Source organism: Eurytemora carolleeae, unplaced genomic scaffold (genome assembly GCF_000591075.1).
Source record: "Eurytemora carolleeae unplaced genomic scaffold, Eaff_2.0 scaffold202, whole genome shotgun sequence".
NCBI lineage: Eukaryota > Metazoa > Arthropoda > Copepoda > Calanoida > Temoridae > Eurytemora > Eurytemora carolleeae.
The window spans coordinates 156,669-177,107 of NW_019396233.1; the positions used below are offsets into that span (position 1 = coordinate 156,669).

Sequence of the window (20,439 nt, forward strand, 5' to 3'; positions counted from 1 at the left end):
CAATAGCAACCTTTTTATGAAGCACATTTAACGATTTTCTCCAAAGCCTTTTTTTGTATTAAAAATAAATATTCTCTTCTTTTTAAGTAAATCAAAATCAAATATTCTCATAGCTAAATCTTTGCAACCTGAGACAGTGTGAACTTATCATATTTATAACTTTTAATTTATAGTTTGAAATATCAAAAGTTCACGATATCAGGCTTCAGAGACAAAAAAAATCAGTGCTTTTGTATGGATAGTTGTAGACATACAAAAAACAGGGTTTGTGACAAAAAAAAATAGTTTCATTTATTACTGAAAATGAAGTATTTGTATTGGTATTGGTAACCTATCTTAGCAATTATGTAAAAATTTCAGTGGACTAAAAAAGACATTAAATCTAGATACAGTTAAACTCCTCTTTCAAAGTATGTTTATTGTTTAAAGAAGAGATGGTGTACAGTGGCCGCAGGCAACTATACCCTATCTTATATCTTCCCAGTTTTCTCAGTATGAAAGATCTGTAATCTCTAAAGCAATGAAGGAATTTCATATTTTTAACATTTGTCTCATTCAACCATTGGAATAACACTTAAACTAAGTGCTGTAGTCAGCAAATGAACAAAACAATCTTTCTTTCAAATATTTTGAGTGTAAACGCTAAAAAAAGCATTTTTTTTTTTTTTTTTTTTTTAATACTTGTATTAATAGGAAAACTCATCTATCATTCTTATTTTTTACATCTATCTACCTTTTTCTTTTACAATAATTAAAAATCTTGCATCTTAAATTATTCAGTTTTTATCTTTATTTAAATTTTTTCCCCTGAGTATAAAATAGATAACTGGGGTGGAGGGAGGGGGGGGGGTTCAATCAGGCTATCTGAGAGAATTGATAGACTCAATGATACCTCCCCCTTCCCCCCCTGCGCTTATAGTATAAAGGTGAGAAAAATTCAATGTCAATAACAGAAAAAAGAAAGCTAAACTAAAACTGTTTAATTGTGTTTAATATACAAACTTAGACTGGGGGGGGGGCCCAAGTCGAAAAATTGACGGGGTCCCCCCCCCCCTCCCACAGTTTTTATCTCCCCTTGTGAATCAACTAGCTATAGACAAAAATCACAAATTAAGTGAGTGGGGAACAGGGGTGGGGGGAACGTTCTGTCCCCCCCCTCCCCTTTCCCTCCTCAAATAGGGTAAATCTAATATCCTCTTTCTTTTTTCATAATTGTAAAGATTATGAAAGTAAGAAACTAAATGAAGACAATCTAAAAATTGTATTAACATAATACTATAAAACGTCTGATATACGTATATACTTAAATGGTTTATCATTCTAAATATTTGATTTCTTTTTCTTTTTTATACATAACATGTTATCTTATTCCAAACAATTCAGAGGTCACTTTCTTTAAATTCAATTCCATCCTTCCTCCATCTTTTCCTTTCTAACAAATCAAAAAAATAAAAGGTAGTACAAGTATTTGGTGTAATCAATTGATAAATTAACAATTAAAATGTCAAAATATTACTAACCATGATGATAAATTAATATGAAAAGTAACAATGCTTTGGAGTACTGAAAAGGGAGAGAATTCTTTTCATATCCTAACACACTCTTCTTTCTGGTTACATTATTCTTCTTTCTCTTTTTTATACTCTTCTCTTTCTCTTCCTATCTTTGATCTATCCTACCATCCTATCATCTTTCTCTCCTTAACATTTCATGTTCCTTTCAACCATACTTATCACTTTCTCCCCTTAAAACTTCTTTATCCTGACTCCTTCATATCCTTCAATTCTTATTTTTCTATCTATGAATATAGAGCAAATTCTTTCTTTTTCTTTCTAAAAACATATTCCTTCCAATTTCATTCTCATCCTCTTTCTTGTGCTCATTAGGTATTATAGAGGGGGGGGGGAAGAAAAGGATGATTTTCTAGAATCTTTTTCTTCTCTCTTTGTTTCTTTCTTTTTTTGATGAATAATATTTTGACGCATTGAAATGGGATATGATAAGAATTTTTTCTATCTTTAAACAAAATATATGCTGACAAATATGAGGTAATGAAATTAGAACATAGTAATATGATATACACTGAATAAAATCTAAAGCACCAAATAACTCACTAGGGATGGTCATTGAAGTATTAACTTTTATTAAATTATTTCATACACACATTTTTTCACTTCGTAATAACACAAATTAAAAAAATGATGCCCATCCTTAGCAAACACAAAATTAGTTAGAAAAAGAATATAGCTAAAAGAAAGGACAAGTATAACGTAGAGTTAGAGTGTACATTGAGTAAATATCAGGAACAAATTCTACAGTTAAATCACAAGAGAATTTAGTTGAAAGATCTCATGAAAAATAACCAAAAAACCTGTCGCTTAAAATTAAAGAATAAACAACTTTATTTTTATTCACCAGGTGTTAATATTTCCTTTTTCTCCTTTTCGAGTGTTTTTTCCCCCTCTGTTTTTTATGAATTGAAACCTTCTCTAGGGCTGGGCGCGTTCCTGGTGGAACGATTGTTCTTTCCCGAGAACGAACGGAACGATCAAGAATGATCCCATCGTTCCGAAAAAAAAACGAACGCTTAGAACGCGTTCTTAAAAATGTTGGAACGATTAGTAAAAGAACGGAACGGAAGGTAACGGGAATTGCTTGAAAAGAACGGTTAAAATCGTTAACGCGTTCTTATTATCAAGAACGCATTCTAAGTTGGGAACGCATTTCAAATCAGGAATGTGTTCTTAAAGTAATTATTTTATTTTAAAATCGTATGTTTTTACTTTTAATCCAACTCTTTTCTATAAAACTTTTGTCTTGGATGGAATTGTTCTTTACTAAGAATAGAAAGAGGGATGGAAAAGTTCTTTGACTAAGAACGGAATGAGAGGGATGGAACCGTTCTTTAAATAAGAACGCCAAGAACGGAACGGAACGGGAAGTCCGTTCTTCTACTCAGAACGGAACGGAATGATTAAATAAAAAAGGAACGAGAACGGAACGATTTAGCTGAAGGCCCTCGTTCCAGAACGGAACGGAACGATTTCAAAAAAGTCGGAACGTGCCCAGCCCTAACCTTCTCTACTTAAAATTCTAGTTAGACCTTAATTCCTTATCAATTGGAAAGAAAATTAAAAAAGTAAAAAGCAATGAAAAAGAAAAAAAGCGATTACACAAATTATCTCTTTAAACAAGTAAAGAACTGGTCCCCTCTAACATGAGCCAGTCTCATTTTTAATTTTTTCGTAGTTTTTATTTTAATTTTTATCTCCTCTTTTTACTTTTAAACTTGTTTAGTTTGCGGTTAATAGTATTTAACAACATGAAACCATGAACTTAGCCAATGAATTTTATCTTTTATACATAATCAATATATTTATTCTTAATCCTTAAAACTAGTAAAATTTAAATATAGTAAGACAAAAATATGAGAACTTGAGAGCCTGCGAAGACAGTATGCGTACAACTTGGGAAAGAAGTATAAAAATCCTCAGGTTACCCCTGAACCCTTCTTTTTTTTTCTTTTTTCTCCTTCTTATTCTACCTCCTACAAAACTTCAACACTTACATCCTTCAACTAATATACCTTCAATCCAAACACCTATTCGCTAAAATCCTCACGCATAATAAAAAATACACAACTTATTGAATAGATCATCCAAATTATCAGAAACAAACAGTGACATAACATATGAGAATCACAACCTGGAATACCAGAAGCCTAGGAACGAGACAAGCCGGCATCGAAGCAACAAAGAAAAGATTCATAAACAATGCCAGTAATGACCAAGATCTCATCATTCTAACAGAAACCAGACATCTTGAACGAGAACCATTCAAGATTAAATGGATTAAAGGCAGAGAAACCATACTACAAACCCCAGCAAGAAAACCAAATCAATCTATAGAAGACGCAATAACTGACGGAAGGGAAGAAGAACCACATATTCCAAATGCCAACCCGATACAATGACACCCCCCGCCACTTAATGGAGAAAGGTGCAGAGGAGGGGGGGGAATAGTGTTCCTTGAAAAGAAAAAAGAAATGATAGTGTTAAACATTTCTGGAATCTGCCGGGACATGGCATTATTGCTCACATCCAACAGCACAAGACTACCAAGTTCTTCCTAATTGCTATCAATGCTCCAGTTGGTGTTGTACAAGCTGTACAATACAGAAGAAATTGAACATAATGTGTGAATATTCTCTCTCCCCCCCGCTCCTTACTGAACTGCAGGGACCCTGGAGAAGGATAAATTATATACATAGAATCCTGATTGTAAACCGGTATATGTACAGTGTATACTGTACAACAATAAAACTGATTCAAATACTTCAGTTTGCACTAAACCTGCGCTGCAACTCTTACATCAGAATTAATATTCAGGTATACAATTATCTGATATACTCACTCATCTTCTCATGAAAACATATTCGAAAGTCTATATTTCTATTCACTATTATAAGTTTTATAGCGCTGAGTTCGATAGTAAATACAGGTCCATTCAAAAACCATTACTCTCTAACAAGAAACAAACAAATTTATATTTATTCTATTATTTAGAATCGCTGGTAGAGGTAGAGTGGGCGTTCCTCTCTCCCCCTCCCCCCCTTTATACTTTGTCTCTCTGCGTCCTGAGAGCTCGGAGTATAGAAGCATTAGAGATGTCAACCTGCACAACCTCCTCGGAAAGGTCGTTATCATTTATTTCTGTCTTCTTATCTTGAAATAAATGATTTGTATAACTTTATTGCACAGCTGTATTTCTCTATCAGTGAATGCACTGAAATAATTCTGGTTACAAAAATATAGAGGTTTTTACGTATAGAGAAGATAATCCTCTTTAAACAAAATCTGGTCTATATGACAGTTGGACTTAACCAACAAAGAGCATTCTGGCAAACAACTGAACAAGAAATGACGATCTTCATCAATCAAAATGATCCAAACCACCAAACAGAAAGCATATTTATGACAGGTGACTTCAACCTTGATCCATCTGACATCGAAGACAATGTTATCTTACAATGTTTACAGAACATTATTCAAACGTGGGATATAGAAGATATTGGAAAGAAATATGGCAAAGACAAGCACACATGGAGAGGAGATGGCAACAGAGCTACTCAGTGCTCAAGAATTGACAAAAACCAGAGTCAACAGGCACAATGGCTGGTCTCACAAGACCAATCACCTTCTGATCACGAATGGATAACCTTCAAGATTAAAAAAAAAAAAAGTGTCAAGAATCAAACCAGAGTAAAGGATTTCATCTTACTTAAAGATGAATTTCTTCTACAAGCACAAGATGAAATAGCCCAAACATTAATACTTCACTCTGAAGAACGGCTGACAAGTCAACAGACCAACTTTGAGGATCTACTAGAGAAATACTCCAATCCAACTTAAGCAGAAAAAAAGTTAGAATTTAACCTGTAAAATAGTCCAGCAAAAATAATGAACCTGATTATCCACAAGGTCAAAAATGTGTACAATAAAGTCGCCAAAAAAGAGAAGAACAAGACAAGAAAAGAGATGATAGATCACAATCACAAGATCATGGAAATAATAAAGAGAATGAACAGAGCAACCAATGATGTAGCCGAACAAGAAGCAAAAGATGATCTAAAAGAAGAAAAGAACAATCGAAGAAACCACTTGAGAAGAACAGAAATTAGATTTAGGGAAAAGATTGATCACTTCTATCGAAATGAAAATGGCAAAATGACTGCTGCAACGTTTAGACATACAAAAGAAGAAAAGTTTGAATCAAAAATCATTAGTATTGAAGAAGATAATCAAGTTATCACACAGGAAGAACAGATCAGGGAAAAATTCAGAGCTCACCTAGCTGTGTCAATAGCTGATCCAAGCAGAGAAGAATCCCAACCAATCTGTCAAAGAATGTTAAATATCAATATCCAACATCCAGCATATATTCCTTCCCAAGAGGAAAGTGAAGAAGCAAACAGAGAATTCTCAATTGACGAGATCATGAGAGTTTTAAAAAATATGCAAAATGAATCTACTCCAGGACCATCAGGAACTACAAAGAGCTTTTTCCTATGGCTGATATCCATGATCCCCAACCTCTTTGCTAAAGGTCTAAATGAATACTTAAATCACCACACTGAGAACAAAGCTTTTGAATGGATCAAGAAACGCAAAATTGTCTTTATCCCAAAACCTGGAAGACCAAGAAACAAAATAGAGAGCTACCGTCCCATCAGTCTCCTTGAAGTTTATTATAAAATCATTGCAAAACTCTTGGTTAATAAACTAGGAAAATGTGTTTACAAAAATATCTCAAAATCACAGTTTGGATTCATTCCAACTCGCACAGTTTCTGAAGCCTCGACATACCTGCAAACAGTAATCAACAGAGCTAGAAGGACTGGAGAAGCCATCAAAATTGTTTTCTTGGATGCAAGAGCTGCTTTTGACCTCACAAGAATAGAAGCTACTTCAGAGATGATGAAACACCTAGGTGCCCCAGATGAATTAATAGATTAACTCAATGCACTTACAAACAAGGGAGTCTTCTGTGTAGAAATGTACGGAGCTAGTTCAACTGAAACTGAAATCCTCAGTGGAACCGGACAGGGAGATCCTGCCAGCTCAGACAAGTATGATGCAACCCATGAAGGAAACACTTTACTCTACAAAGCAAAGGAATTTGACTGGGCGCTAAGAGACGGAGATGATCTTGTTGACCCGGTCAGCTTTGCAGATGATACAAGTATTCCAGTTCAACTACAATCACTCGAAGACTACAAAGAACTGCTGAATTTCTTCGACTCCCTCAGTGCAATCACTGGAGATGCAATCAATCAAGCAAAAACAGAAATATTAGCCTTCAACACAGATCCAGCGCTAATCAATGATATCAATAACTTTGGAAAAGGAACAATTAAAACAAGAGTAAAACATCTCGGTATATGGTTAACCAGCACAGAAGAAGACATGGAAAAATTCAACTTTGATTACCTGATAGGCAGAATGGAGAAAGCAACCAACAGAATAGTAAAAAGAAACCAGTGCTCCGTATATACTAGAGCTCTGCTAATTGAAGCAATTCTACACAGCCAAACTAATCACATTATAATGAGTCTGAAACTGTCCAAAAGTCACCTTGAAGAGATACAAGAAATCATCTACAAAGCCTTGTGGAAGAAAAAAAATAACGAGGATGCATACGTGGAAGGTAGACATAAAATTGCCAAAAGAAAGGACACACGCTCCGATTAGAGTGGGAGGATTAAACATGAGAAGAACTAAAATAAAAGCGGAATGTCTGTACTTTGATTCAGGAATTATACACATTAGGAAATTTTACAATGAAGAAGCACCAAGAATGATAATAAAAAACTTCAATAGACTCCTGGAAACCGATGCCATGCAAGTAGATGATCTACTAACAATGGGATCAAGAAAACTCAAAGATCTGAGCAAAAGAAAAACCGACCTGGCAAGAATATACACAGACACAATAGCACAGCTAGCTGAGATAACTCAGGAATGGGAAGAAAATCAAGACACATGGGAAGCATCAGCCATCGGAGGATCTGTCTATGATCACCCATTTGCTCTCACAAGGATCGAAAGACTCGAACTCAAAAGAGCAGGATTCACGACCGTCAGCCAACTATTCTTAACGGATGAGCAGAGATCATTCGAGAAAACAGTCACAATATACCAAATCAAAGCATACAAATGAAGATCACTAATATTATCAAGAATATCAAGAACAAGAGAAGAGAATTCAGGAATGCCCCCCTTACCAAGAATCATCTAGAAGCAATACTTATTGAAAAAAAGATCACATTATCAAAGTACATGAAAGACAAAGAAAAAAGGAAACAAGAACACAAATGGGACAATGCTCTGTCTAGACAAACAAGAATCAGAGATTGAATTAATATTCCAGAGAAAGAAGTTTACAATCAAGCATACAAGAAGAACTACAAATCCAACTTCTCAGAATATCAGAAAGCTCTTAACCTTTCTATACTGAACAGGACTACATGGACAAAATCAAAAGCATTCAAGTCTGGAAAGGAAGATAACAACAAATGTGAAAAATGTGATCAAGTTGAAACAGTCGAACATCTATTTTTAGATTGTGATGAATATGCATACAAGATATGGGAAAACCTTCAATTCATTGTCCAAGAAACAAAGTCAAACCCAGGAGTAATAAATATAACACAGGAAAACATCATCTACATGAAGGAAATCCCACTCTTAACGCACTTGGAGAATGAACAACTGTCAGAAATCATCCAAGAAGTCAAACAACAAACCTATTCATCTAGAAGAAATGAGAGACAAACTTATGAAGCCATCAGTAGGAATGCTCATCTCAGAAAAAGCATGATCCAAATAAAAAAATTCAGAGAAGCAAACTCAAGAGACATCAGCTTTTGAAAAAAACTAATTGAAGCAAATGACAGAAGAGCCTAAACAAATTAAAACTACACCATGATTATACCCAGGAATAGTCTTGTCTGTGAATACATTATTCATAAGAATGATATAGAGTAAAGATTTATCATGCCGTGCAGAGCAGAGAAAGCCAGACCGCTCAGTAGCTCACTAAACATGGAGAGAAGAACAATAACAAATGCAGTCATTACTGCATTTATTGTAATCATGCACAACAACGATTCCAACGGAATGGCAGTGAATTGGAAACACAACACGGACATTCTTCGTGGAGAAAAGCATGCAATACCAAAGATTGTTGAGATTCCAATGGTAGATACCATCGAGAAAGTTATTGTAACACTTGACTATGGCACTATTGAGTGAGAAGTACAAGGACTTCAAGCGGCGTCAAAGCTCTCTAGTATACATTATGATCATCATCAACCACAGATACAAAAAATGCAACACAGACTCCGGATTCTAAAACAGCAGATTAACTATCTACAGTGTGACAATAAATCAGTAACCCAAGAACAAAACAAACGAGCAAGAAGATCTACTTTTGTCTCATCACTCTTCGGAGTCGCCACTGAAGGAGATTTACAGATTGCAAAAGGAAAAATCAAAAGGACACAGCAAATGATGTCATTCCTAATTTCACATGAATCCTCCTTCACGAGGAACATCGAATCTCTAATTGAAGGGGAAGAGAGCCTCAGTGAAAGAAATCAGGAGCTTTCTGGGCTCCTGTACAAACAGATGAAGGAAGCTACCCTGGTTCTGATGGCTGATGAGACGGACAAGCTCTTGAACGAAGCTGAAGAAGCTTTCTACAGCTACAATGGAATAATGCCAAACGAAATAATAAAAGTAGTGAGCAGATATGGAATAGGGCTTAACCAAGATCAAGCTATCAGACCTCATAGTTTACGAAATTACATGACTCCTTAGTAAAACTTGAATTCAACCTCATCAAGACAAAGCGAATTAAGGCTAAGATTCTAAACCATCAAACGGTACAAATAGGTCAGCTCCTCACCATCATGCAAAAAAACGATCAGCAAGCCGTTATTGAATGCATGTGGACGTCAGATCTGAGATGTGTTGGAAGAGCAATCAGACATAAAAATATTCTGACAGCACGAGGAATGAAAAATGTAACATTAAGCATCAGAACTACTAACCAACAATCACATAGGCAATGTGAAGCAACAAACGAAGAACTCAAAACCAACTGCAGAACGAAGAGCAACTTCAATGCAAGATCAGTGATTAAAGGGTTCCTAACAACAGAAACCGGCATTGACATTCAATGTCAATTTGAAACCCCTCACCCTGATACTGTTTTTCAGATCCAGGGATTGGAAATTGTGCTGCAAGATGAAGAAAGGAAACAGGAAATGGAGGAGATGAAAGCTCTTAGAAACACGGTAAGAAGATAGATTTCTCCTCCCAGAAGGAACATCTGAAATCTATGGAACAGGTAATACACAAAACTTCCTGCAGGCTATAATGGAATCGAAATCATCGCTCTTACTGGAGTAGCTATCCTCCTAGTTATCAGGTGTGGAGAATGCTTATGGCTCAGAAAAGGAAACAAATAGCTAATGTCATAAGATCTAGCGAGCTGGTTAATCAACCAATTGGAAAATATTGTGTCTTCTTTCCTTCTTATTCAACAATCAGGACAACTAATATAATCTTATGATCAGAAAAGTATCTATATAATGGAAATTAATAAATGATAAATTGTATGCTTTGTGTCTCATTAAAATCAGAAAAAAAAAGAGAACTAAGGAAGAAATGGAATTAATGAAGGAATCAGAGGATGTGAGTACATTATATAAGGATAAAATAGGATTAGTCAAACTAAAAGAATCAATAATATATATCCCAACAAAGTAATTAATAATAAACTAACACTACTAACACATCCTTTCTAACTTTCTCCATCGTAAAATGTCTTAAATCATTTCCTAAATATCTCTAAATTCTTTTTTTTTCCTTTTTCTTCTCCAAGAACTAAATGAGAACTTAAAATTAAAATACTCTTGCTTCACCTCTATTAAAAAAATATAATTCTTCATTATTTCTTTTTCATTCACTTATTATTGTATAAACACAATTCATGAAGCAACAAAAAAAAAGCAAACTTAAACGATAAACCATTCTAAAAAATAAAGATATTCTCTTTATCAGTTTTGCATCATACTTGTTGCAATCTAGTGTGTTTGATGTATATAGATTTTTAAACATATTACAGTTATTTTAATAATAATTAAAACTAATTCCTAACAGTTAATGATGTCTTTTCTTCCATTTACACAATTCAAAATTCTTTATTTTATTTTACAAGAAGATTGAGGGGAATGTATTCTGGCCGGAGTGTTGTGTTTTTGTCAAGCAATAGACTAATGATGGGCACTGATGAACATCTCATTTGCACAGGCTGATCCAATTAAAGTGCAGAAAGGATAGCACTAGTAAGTAAGGAAAAGTTAAGTAGGAGAATTTAAGAGAGAATCTTTTATTGAGCCAGTGAATACAGAGAACAAAAAAGATAGGAAAGGTTAGATGGAAGAGAAAAGACAAAAGAAACCAAATCAATTCTTAAAAGGAAAAAATGTTTTCCTTATTTCTTTCTTTTTACTTTTCATGACTGACTGAGAAAAGGACAAAAGAACATAACTCAATTATGTTTGAAAATCCAGCTTTCTACAAGTCATTGGCAAATCAACGCTTCATGCGATTATTAAAAATCATATTATTAACCAAACCAAATAGTTAAGCCTAAGGATAAAAAGGAAGCAAGATCAGCCCACGCAAAATAAGTGTTCACTATGGTTTACAGGGTTACCCATAGTTTTGACTTTTAACTAATCTTGAGCAGAACAAAATAATAGAAAGACTTTGATAACAAACTGGAAATAGATTTATTGATATTTTGTTTTTATTTGTATGCGTGAGCTTGTGCCCACAACCCTTATCCAAAAATAAATTATTAAAGTTAAAAAACAGGTTACACAGAAAGGATAAGGATGAGACTTCAGTCATGACTTGAAAAATAACTTGGTCTTACATTTGTAGGTTTTTTCTTACTTTTAGTGAAATACTGTTTTCAAGTCTTGAAACCAAATTCTACCTTTGAAAAACCAAGCTTCATACCATAATTAAAGTTTCATGCATTGTGTATGTACAGTTAACTTTTAACCCTATAAAGGTAGGGGGGTCTGAATATATGTATAGCTGGGTGGGAATCCCGGCCCCTAGAAAAAATGTCTTAGAGAATAGGAATAGGTATAGGGTTGAAATACATGTTCATAACCCAATTGTTCAAGGTCAGCTCATTAAAAAAAAATTAGAACAATAACTTTAATAGTTTGGGTTCTAGGTAGGGTTGAAAACAATGCAAAAAAAGGGTAAGAAAAATGAAAAAAAAAATTTTTGTTTTAAACAAATATCAAAGTGTGACATCCATTTTTCAAGGGCTTTTCAAAAATAGATCTGTCTAAAATGAGAATCGTTGGACAAAAAAACTACAAGAGCGGGAGGNTTTCTATGGTTAAAATGAATTTATTCCAAACTTTAAAATATGAATTAAAATCAGAACTACCATGACAACACATGTATCAGGTGACTTAAATAGACAATTTGTTTTAAAAAGTCTATTTTAATTGAAATTAAAACTCCTTTTCTTGTTTTATAAATTTCATAAATTCCTTAACTTATTAATAACTATTTTTAGTTTATGTAATGATGAAGAAATTTGATATTATTTTTCAGTTGTATCTTGTACCAATTCACAAAATAAAATAGTTTGTGAAAATACTTGTATCATATGCCTTTTGTAAACTTTTTAACAAGAAAACAAGTTAAGATTAATTAAATAAATTAATATTTAAACTTTGTGGATTAAACATTTCTTTAAACCATTGTGGATTCTACTATGAAGAGAGATATATTTTGATTATTGGTTGGTCAAGCCATAAAAATAAGCAAAAAATAAGCATCAGACAATAAAATACATGAGGCACAGAGACGGTTTTGTGGGGCATGGAAGCAATTCTGCTAATCAGGAGGCTCTCAAGGTCTCTTCATATAAGGCTCAATGCAGCACTGCAACCCCTCCAACTTTAATCACTATGTTTGATTGGAGAACAGACAATTGAATCAAACAGTAGGAGAACTTGTTGGTCTAATTCAGTTTCTACGTTTACAAAATATTTCCTTCCTTTTACACTCAAAAAAAATATTTTTTCTGCTCAGGAGGTCAAAGTAGGTGAACTAATCATTTTTTTCCTTTACAGACCTATAAAAAAATTGAGATTTAAGTTTTTGAAAAAAGTGGAAAAAAATCTAAAATATGAGGAAACGGACTTAAAATTTGAGGAAGCCTATCTTAAATATGAGGAAACAGATCAATCTTTAATTTTTTGAAAAAAGAGGAAACAGATCTAATATAAGGAAGCAGACCAAAAGTTTGAGGAAACCAATCATCAAATTGAGATTTTTAAAGTTTTAAAAAAAAAGGGGAAACAAATCATAATTATGAGGAAACGGACCTAAAAGTATGAGGAAACCAACTAGGGTTTCCATTCGCAAAACTTTTGCACAATTTTTGCAGAACGGAAGGCAAAATTTTTCTTTCTTTGCGCATCAGTTTTGCGCGAAAAAACAACAATTTGCGCAATCATTCGCAAAATTGCCCTATTCTGCTTTTGCGAAACTCAAGTTTTGCGCAATTCCACAACTAGAGTTTTGTGCAATTTCGTAAAAATCGAACGGTTGTTGACAGTGTGTGTTTCTTATAATTCAATTCTGGAAAAATCTTGTTTAGGAATGTCTTCCTATTGGTCACGTTTACAGAATTGACCAATGACAGTTAAGAAGAGTTCAAATCTCACAATTTTCTCGACAATTTTAGTTTTGGACATTCATATTTCCTAAAAGTGGATTTTTCAGGCATTGGTTACTTTCTTGCATTATTTTATACGAGATTAAAAAGATTTCATATATTTGATTAAAAAATCTTAAGAATATATAATTCATACTTGATTAGGCAAAGCTTTTAAGGGTCACTTGAAATTATTTAATAGGATTAAAATATTGCCAAGTTTCACACTCTTTAATTTCTAATTTAATAATTTTGGTCCCTTAATTTAAACTTTTTGTAACTGAAAGTAACCAATTGAGTATAGTATAATCGTTATCATACCTGTATGTTAATATTTTTTTATGTATGGATTAAATCTTCAGTTGTTTAATTCTAAGCTTAGAATATCAATTTTTGACAATTTGCCTAAAAGTTACATTTTGCATAAAACTTGCAGTTTTGCGCAAAACTTAACTTTTGCAAAAAATATTTCCGGTTTTGCTCAAATTGTGCAAACAAAATAGCGCAAAACCGCGCAAAACTCATTGTGTTTCATGCGCAAAAACAGCGCAAAAGTTAGCTAAAAAAATATTTGCGCAAAAATAGCGCAATTGCGCAAAAGATTTAGCCATTTTGTGGAAACCCTAAAATAAGACAAACCATTCAACTATAAATATTGATCTTAAAATATTCGGAAATCCCTCAACAATTGTGAACTTTTGAGGTATTTCCTTGAAATTCTAAAATAAAACTAAAATTCCTCTAAAGCAATTTTAGATCCATTTCCATGTCGAGGTGTTTCCATGCCACCACTATTTTTAATATACTTTTCTATTATTTCTTATGTTTAGATTCCAACCGCGTATATCAGAGACTGCTTATATTCACATTGTAAAGGGTACAGGATGCAGTAGTTCTATTGGTAGAACCGGTTCTGCACAAGCTGTCTCCCTGGGTAATGGGTGTGTCTACACAGGTCAGAGAACACGCATGCCAATGCCCACCTTACAACTGTACCCTTTAAACCCTTTAAACTGTTATATCTAATTAGTAAAGTGAACTATTTAAATTCTGCAATTGAAGATGATCAGTTTTCAAAATTTTAAACATTGATATGTAATTCATACTTGATCAGAGAGAACCATGGTTATTTAGGCATTGCCATCTAGGGCTGGGCTTGTTTTAAATTTTTTTTAATCGTTCCGTTCCATTATAGAACGAGGGCCTTCAGCTAAATCATTCCATTCTTGTTCCTTTTTTCTTGTATCATTCCATTCCGTTCTGTTCTGTCCCATTCTGTTCCGTTCTGAGTAGAAGAACGGTCTTCCCATTCCGTTCCGTTCTTGGCGTTCTTATTTAAAGAACGGTTCCATCCCTCTCGTTCCTTTCTTAGTCAAAGAATGTTTCCATCCCCCCGTTCCGTTCTTAGTATAGAACGATTATTAAAACCGGGTTATACCTTAAAACAAGGGGGTTTACAATTTGGAGATTTTTGAAAAATATTTAATTTTCATAATCAATATTTCAATAATATCAAAAAGATATAGAAATAAACTATAGAAAACAATTTCTTTCAACCTAAATTCTCCCCCCCCCCCTCTCCTTTTTCCCCTTTCAGCACCCATTCCTTTTCTCCCCCCCCTGCTGGCTAAACTTACTTACGCTTGTAACACACGCTTGTAACACATACTTAAGCATAATTATATTCTTACGCTTTTATAACCGTATTTTTTCCCTTTTACCCCTCCTTACTTACCTATCTATATTATTGTGTCTAATGTCATTTACAATAATATATCTCGTCATTTACAATATTCAATTTCGGTTCACTACATACAGAGAAAATCTGAACTGGAAACACATTCCTGATTTAAAATGCGTTCCCAACTTAGAACGAGTTCTTGAAAATAAGAACGCGTTAACAATTTTAACTGTTCTTTTCAAGCAATTCCAGTTCCGTTCCGTTCCGTTCTTTTACTAATCATTCCAAAATTTTTAAGAACGCGTTCTAAGTGTTCGTTTTTGTTTTGGAACCATGGGATCGTTTTTGATCATTCCGTTCGTTCTCGGGAAAGAACGATCCTTCCACCAGGAACGTGCCCAGCCCTATTGCCATCTTTGCATGGAGGGTCACATGATATCACAAATGTGTCCAGCTAGCCACTTTAATTTTGAGATAGGTTAGAATTTATAAGACCCCATAGTACAGTTCCAAATCCACAACATCTCTATTTTCAGGAATTGTTATGCATGAGCTTATGCACGCCACTGGATTCTGGCATGAACAGAGCCGAGCAGACAGGTTTACCAATTAAACCTTGTCTTGCTAATTTTTCTTTTCTTTGGTGAAAAATCCAAATTAAGATCAGAGTTTGAAGCTAAAGAATGGGCGAAATTTAAGTTATAGCTTAAAAGTTCTGTAAAATAATGAGTTGCTACTTGAATATTAAACTTTTTCAATTACTGCAAACACTGCAGGGAAATTTGAATTTCCTGGGAAAAATCTGAACCCAATAGAGAAAAGCATTTACAAACGAAGATATTAGGTAACCATTGCTCATCAGCTGTTTTTTTTTTTACTTTGAATTATTTATGTAACCGAAAACAAAACGTATTTCCAGTAACAACCCTTTTTTGGCTTTACATGCAAACATTAATTAATCTAAAATGTGAAATTTATTCAAGCAAGGTTTTCACTTTTAAATATATCTTAAAGTTGAATGCCTCTTTCTCAGCTGAATGATGATTGATTTATAGACAAATTAGGAAATGCAAGATTTCAAGATCTTAACCCTGGATTTAAATTTTAACTCTTTGATTTTGGGGTTTAAATTCAGGTTTAAATTAAGTCAGAAGTAACATTTAAGCTGAAGCTTAACATTTAAGTTGTAACTTTTAGTTCTTCAGTTTTAGAATTAAATGTAATGAAATTCAAAAGTGCAGTTTAAACTGAGATGTAAGAAATAGTTTTGAAGCCTTTTACTCCTATTTTTTTAATCAATTAAAATTATTGTAAAAACCAAGGGCGGGCCACAGAGAAATTATACACCGTACAAATAAGAATTTGTTAATGCACAACAAACTCAGTTTTGGGGACTAAAGACTGGTTTAGCCATATGTTCACCAACAATCTTAATTGGCTTAGTTCGAAACAATATCCACAGTTTCAACATTAGAGGGGGTGGAATAGGGATGGCTCTATTCTATTTAACACAGATCTTTTACATTTTCCCTTGTCTGTTTAAATGTCCATTTATTGCCTATTTGAATACTTGCTTTTAAATTTTAAGTTTCCATTCAAATCCACATTTAGATGCCTTTGTTGAAAATTGTAACCACCATACATACATTAGCACAGCCCCAGAAACTGAGTTTTTTGTGAATAAATATTTTGGTGTATTCCAAGTACTTAATTCTCATAACTATCTCATCAAGCTTGTCGTTTTCAGAGATAACCACATCAGGATCAACTGGAGTAACATCATTAAAGGTATAGAAATGATCACACGCTATACTAGCTACTCTAAGGTTGTCTTGGACCTTTACATAAATTATATTATTTTCTCTAGGTTACTTCAATTTCTTGAATTATATAAAGATTAGTATTTCTGTGAAATTTGCAGATCTAATCTTGGTCCCACTTACAAATCCTTGTTTACAGGGATGGAATTCAACTTCTTGCGTTACAACTTAAACAAGATTGATCATCTTGGTGCTGATTATGATACCTGCTCTATTATGCACTATGGAGAATATGCCTTTAGCAAGGTAAAAAGGACTAAATTCAATTGAGAAACAAGGAAGCCCTCAGCCAAAAATTTATTTAATCTTACCTTTGATGAGAAGTCTGACCCTCACCTAGCGCTCCTGTAGGTCACACCCCACATGTGTTCAGCTAATCACATTGGCTCCTGATTGACTAGCATGACATCACTTATCATCAAGATTTCCAATCAACCAATATGTTAGGTTTACTTGGTACTGAGTTTTTGACCTTTCAAACTATTTTTTTTTCCAAAGGTTCAAAACCAAAAATCAAAACTGTAATCACAGCTATGAACAAAATGTTTGTTGACTAGGCCCGAGACCCAACCATTGTACCCTTAAAGCAGGGTAAATGTCAACTAGGACAAAAAGAAGGATTTTCAGACACAGACATCAGGAAGCTCAACACTTTTTACCAGGTGATAAAAATGTTGGATGATTTTATGAAGCTTAAAGGAAGTGTTTACGAAAAAAAGAAACAGGGTTTAGGCTTATGTTGAAAAATATTCAGTGCGGATTGCTAATAATCCTACTCCTAGTTGTTAAACGACGATTTTTTGTGTCTTTGCTACTTGGAACCAAGCAAAAACAACAGAAGCAGAGACACCTGGCATCCAACAAATCACATTTAAATTAAAAACAAATAAAGAATATCATGAAACTTATTAACTTTATATGAATGCATTAAAAAAAACGATGATTAAAGATTGTAATATCTGATTTTTTTGCCAATACTCCTTTTAAGGTTCAAAAGTAATAATGCAATTTTGTTGGAAACAATAGCATATAATTTACAAACTAAACTCCATTGCATGATTTGTTATCCAGATGATGCATAAATATTGTTGTGGTAACCCTGAAGATGGAGTAAATGATATGCTATGTACATATGGTAGATCAATATATTCTCTAAAAAACGGCCCTATAGTATATTCTAGCCACAGCACTCAGCCCCCTAACCTGTCCTAGCTGTAGCAATCAGCACAAATATTGTCTTAACCTAACCTTACCCCACAGAATTTGATAAAAGAGGAAACAAATTTAAGTTTTTAAAGTTTTTTTGAAAAGCAGTAACTCCTCAAAATTTTGCGTAAACCCCTCAAAAAAAATAGCGAAAACACCTCAACTAAGTAGAGTCTTTCAAAAAAAAACGGAAACAAAAGTATGCCTGATGGTATACATTTTACGAAATTGTTAGTTATGGAAAATTTGTATCCATTTTTATATATTGTAACTTTCCTTTTTATAATTCTTTAATTCCCCCCCCCTTTAGGATCTCCTAGGGGAGGGGGAAAAGTTTGAACTGTAAATTCAGATACTTTAGAGGTACAGTCCAATCACCTTGCAAATACTACTTTATTCCTCCTTTAAACAAAACTTTGTAAACTTAAAAGGGAAAATTAGGTCACAGCACTGAAATAATATGTTTTTTTTTGAGGTGGGGGGACTCCCCTCTGTTCTTCAGTCTTCACTCTTCAGTTTAAGATTTGAAAATAAAATTGTGATAGCTCTGAGTTCTAGGAGGGGCACTGCCCCCCCTTGCCCCCCTGTATATGCCCTTACTACTTAAGGATAAATGATCATTAATCAATGTTAATATTTTAGTGCTCTGGCTACCCACAAGTTGATAACTCTGTGACTAAACCTGAACCAACAACTACTGTGAAACCTTGGGTCAAACCTAAGTGTGAAGATCAAAACCAGTAAATACTCTTAATATATATCAATATGCTAACACTATATAAGCGTGTAAAAATTCCTTGAGAAAGTTTGCTAAGCTAATTATAGCAATCAATAGAATGTGATTGGCATGTCAATAAATATCTGTTCAGGTACTGTACCATGTGGGCCAAGGCTGGTGAGTGTAAACAGAATCCCAGGTGGATGTTGGTGTACTGTCCATTTGCTTGCAATCAGTGCAAGGTATCAATGTAAATATATATATTTTTCTTGATTGTATCTAAAATAAAATGTCGAATTGACTGAACCAATCGGGCCCAATTTTAGGGGTAACTAACATAATTGTAGGGAATGATTACACAAAAAAATTTGCCTGTAAAAAATGTTGTAAGATATTATTCCTTCAAAGTCAAAAAAGGTAAAAGAGAGAAATCTATTAAATAAGACATGACTATTTAAGTCCCAACAAGCTAAATCACATTGTACATAAATTAGATAATGTTCATTTTTAGGAACAGTATCATTTGTTGACGTCATTTATTAACATTACAGGAATGAGAAAGCATACCCCAACAAACAAAAACCTGTGGAGTACATAAGATTTTCTGGTGTATTTGACAATAGTGGCCTGTGAAGAAGCCGTGATTTTTCATGTGTTGTTGAGGTGAATGTCGATGATTTGATCACGGGCATTACATTACTCATGATTAACACTTTGAAAATATTCGAGATCTTGCACTGGTATCTTTTGCTACGAGCACAACATGTAAAAAAACGACAAGAATTGAACTATAGAAGTATCTCAAATATATTACACGTGATAATTACGAGAATTAAAATCTAAAAATTCTGGCATAGCATTACTTGTGTTTAACACGATAGGAGTATGCAAGATCTTGCTCTGGTTTATTTTGCTACATGTACAACATGTGAAATAACGACGAGAATTTTCAAAGAATATTTTTGCGTGCTGTACACAGGAGGATTCTTCAAGAGTATAACACATGGAGGGTCCATGAATTAATCACGTGAATTATCAACCAGTTCTCCATCATGCTAATATCGTTGAAAACCTGTGTTTTGTTTGTTGGGGTCCGGTGACCTAAAACCTGAGCTCCGAGCAGGCTGAAGTATAGTTGACTCTGAATCTGATTGGTTTAATTTTGATTTTTTTCATCATTTCTTGGAATTGTTTCTTGAAATTTAACGAAATAATGAAATAGCTCGAAATAACTAAATAGCAGGAATGAAAGAAATACGCAAATACCAAGATTTTCTTCAGAATTTGCGCGAAATAGCTTTTGCACTTCAATGCGCAAAAACATCGAAATTTCATGCAATTTTTACTCGAAATGTAAGCAAATCTTTGCACAATTTTTGCATGATTTTCATGCAAAAAATGTTGACTGGAAACCTTAATCTGTAGGAAGGGCGGAAATGAAACAGGAGGACATTTGGTTTAAAAATGAAGGAGCTAAAAAATAAAAACCTTGCCTTGTCAAAATTGACCGTCTCGTCACTAATGGATTAACCCTATCTCTGCTGGGGTACTTGAAAACCAGGATATGCTGGGGGGGGGGTCAATTTAACCCCCCCCCCTCTAAATCCCATGTTTGATGTCCAAATTTGACAAATGATACATCATTAGAAAGCTCTTGTGCTCTACTTTTAGAATCTGCAAAAAAATTTGCA

General features: G+C 33.9%; 1 protein-coding gene across 1 annotated transcript; it reads left to right on the top strand.

Moving 5' to 3' along the window:
• The first annotated feature begins 449 nt into the window (after nucleotides 1-449).
• On the top strand, nucleotides 450-19,048 carry LOC111698830 (zinc metalloproteinase nas-13-like). The gene is made up of 9 exons (XM_023469278.1): nucleotides 450-526; nucleotides 12,037-12,062; nucleotides 14,154-14,278; nucleotides 15,541-15,604; nucleotides 16,752-16,792; nucleotides 16,964-17,070; nucleotides 17,382-17,486; nucleotides 18,673-18,770; nucleotides 18,900-19,048. Exons 1-9 carry the CDS (start codon nucleotides 521-523, stop codon nucleotides 19,000-19,002), a joined length of 675 nt encoding a protein of 224 aa, XP_023325046.1. The 5' UTR covers nucleotides 450-520; the 3' UTR covers nucleotides 19,003-19,048.
• The last annotated feature ends 1,391 nt before the right edge of the window (nucleotides 19,049-20,439 follow it).

Excerpts from the sequence above, each read along its gene's own strand:
- LOC111698830 (XM_023469278.1), top strand. Across the intron at positions 14,279-15,540 it reads TAATGGGTGTGTCTACACAG|GAATTGTTATGCATGAGCTT; the intron begins GTCAGAGAACAC and ends CTCTATTTTCAG. Across the intron at positions 15,605-16,751 it reads GAACAGAGCCGAGCAGACAG|AGATAACCACATCAGGATCA; the intron begins GTTTACCAATTA and ends TGTCGTTTTCAG.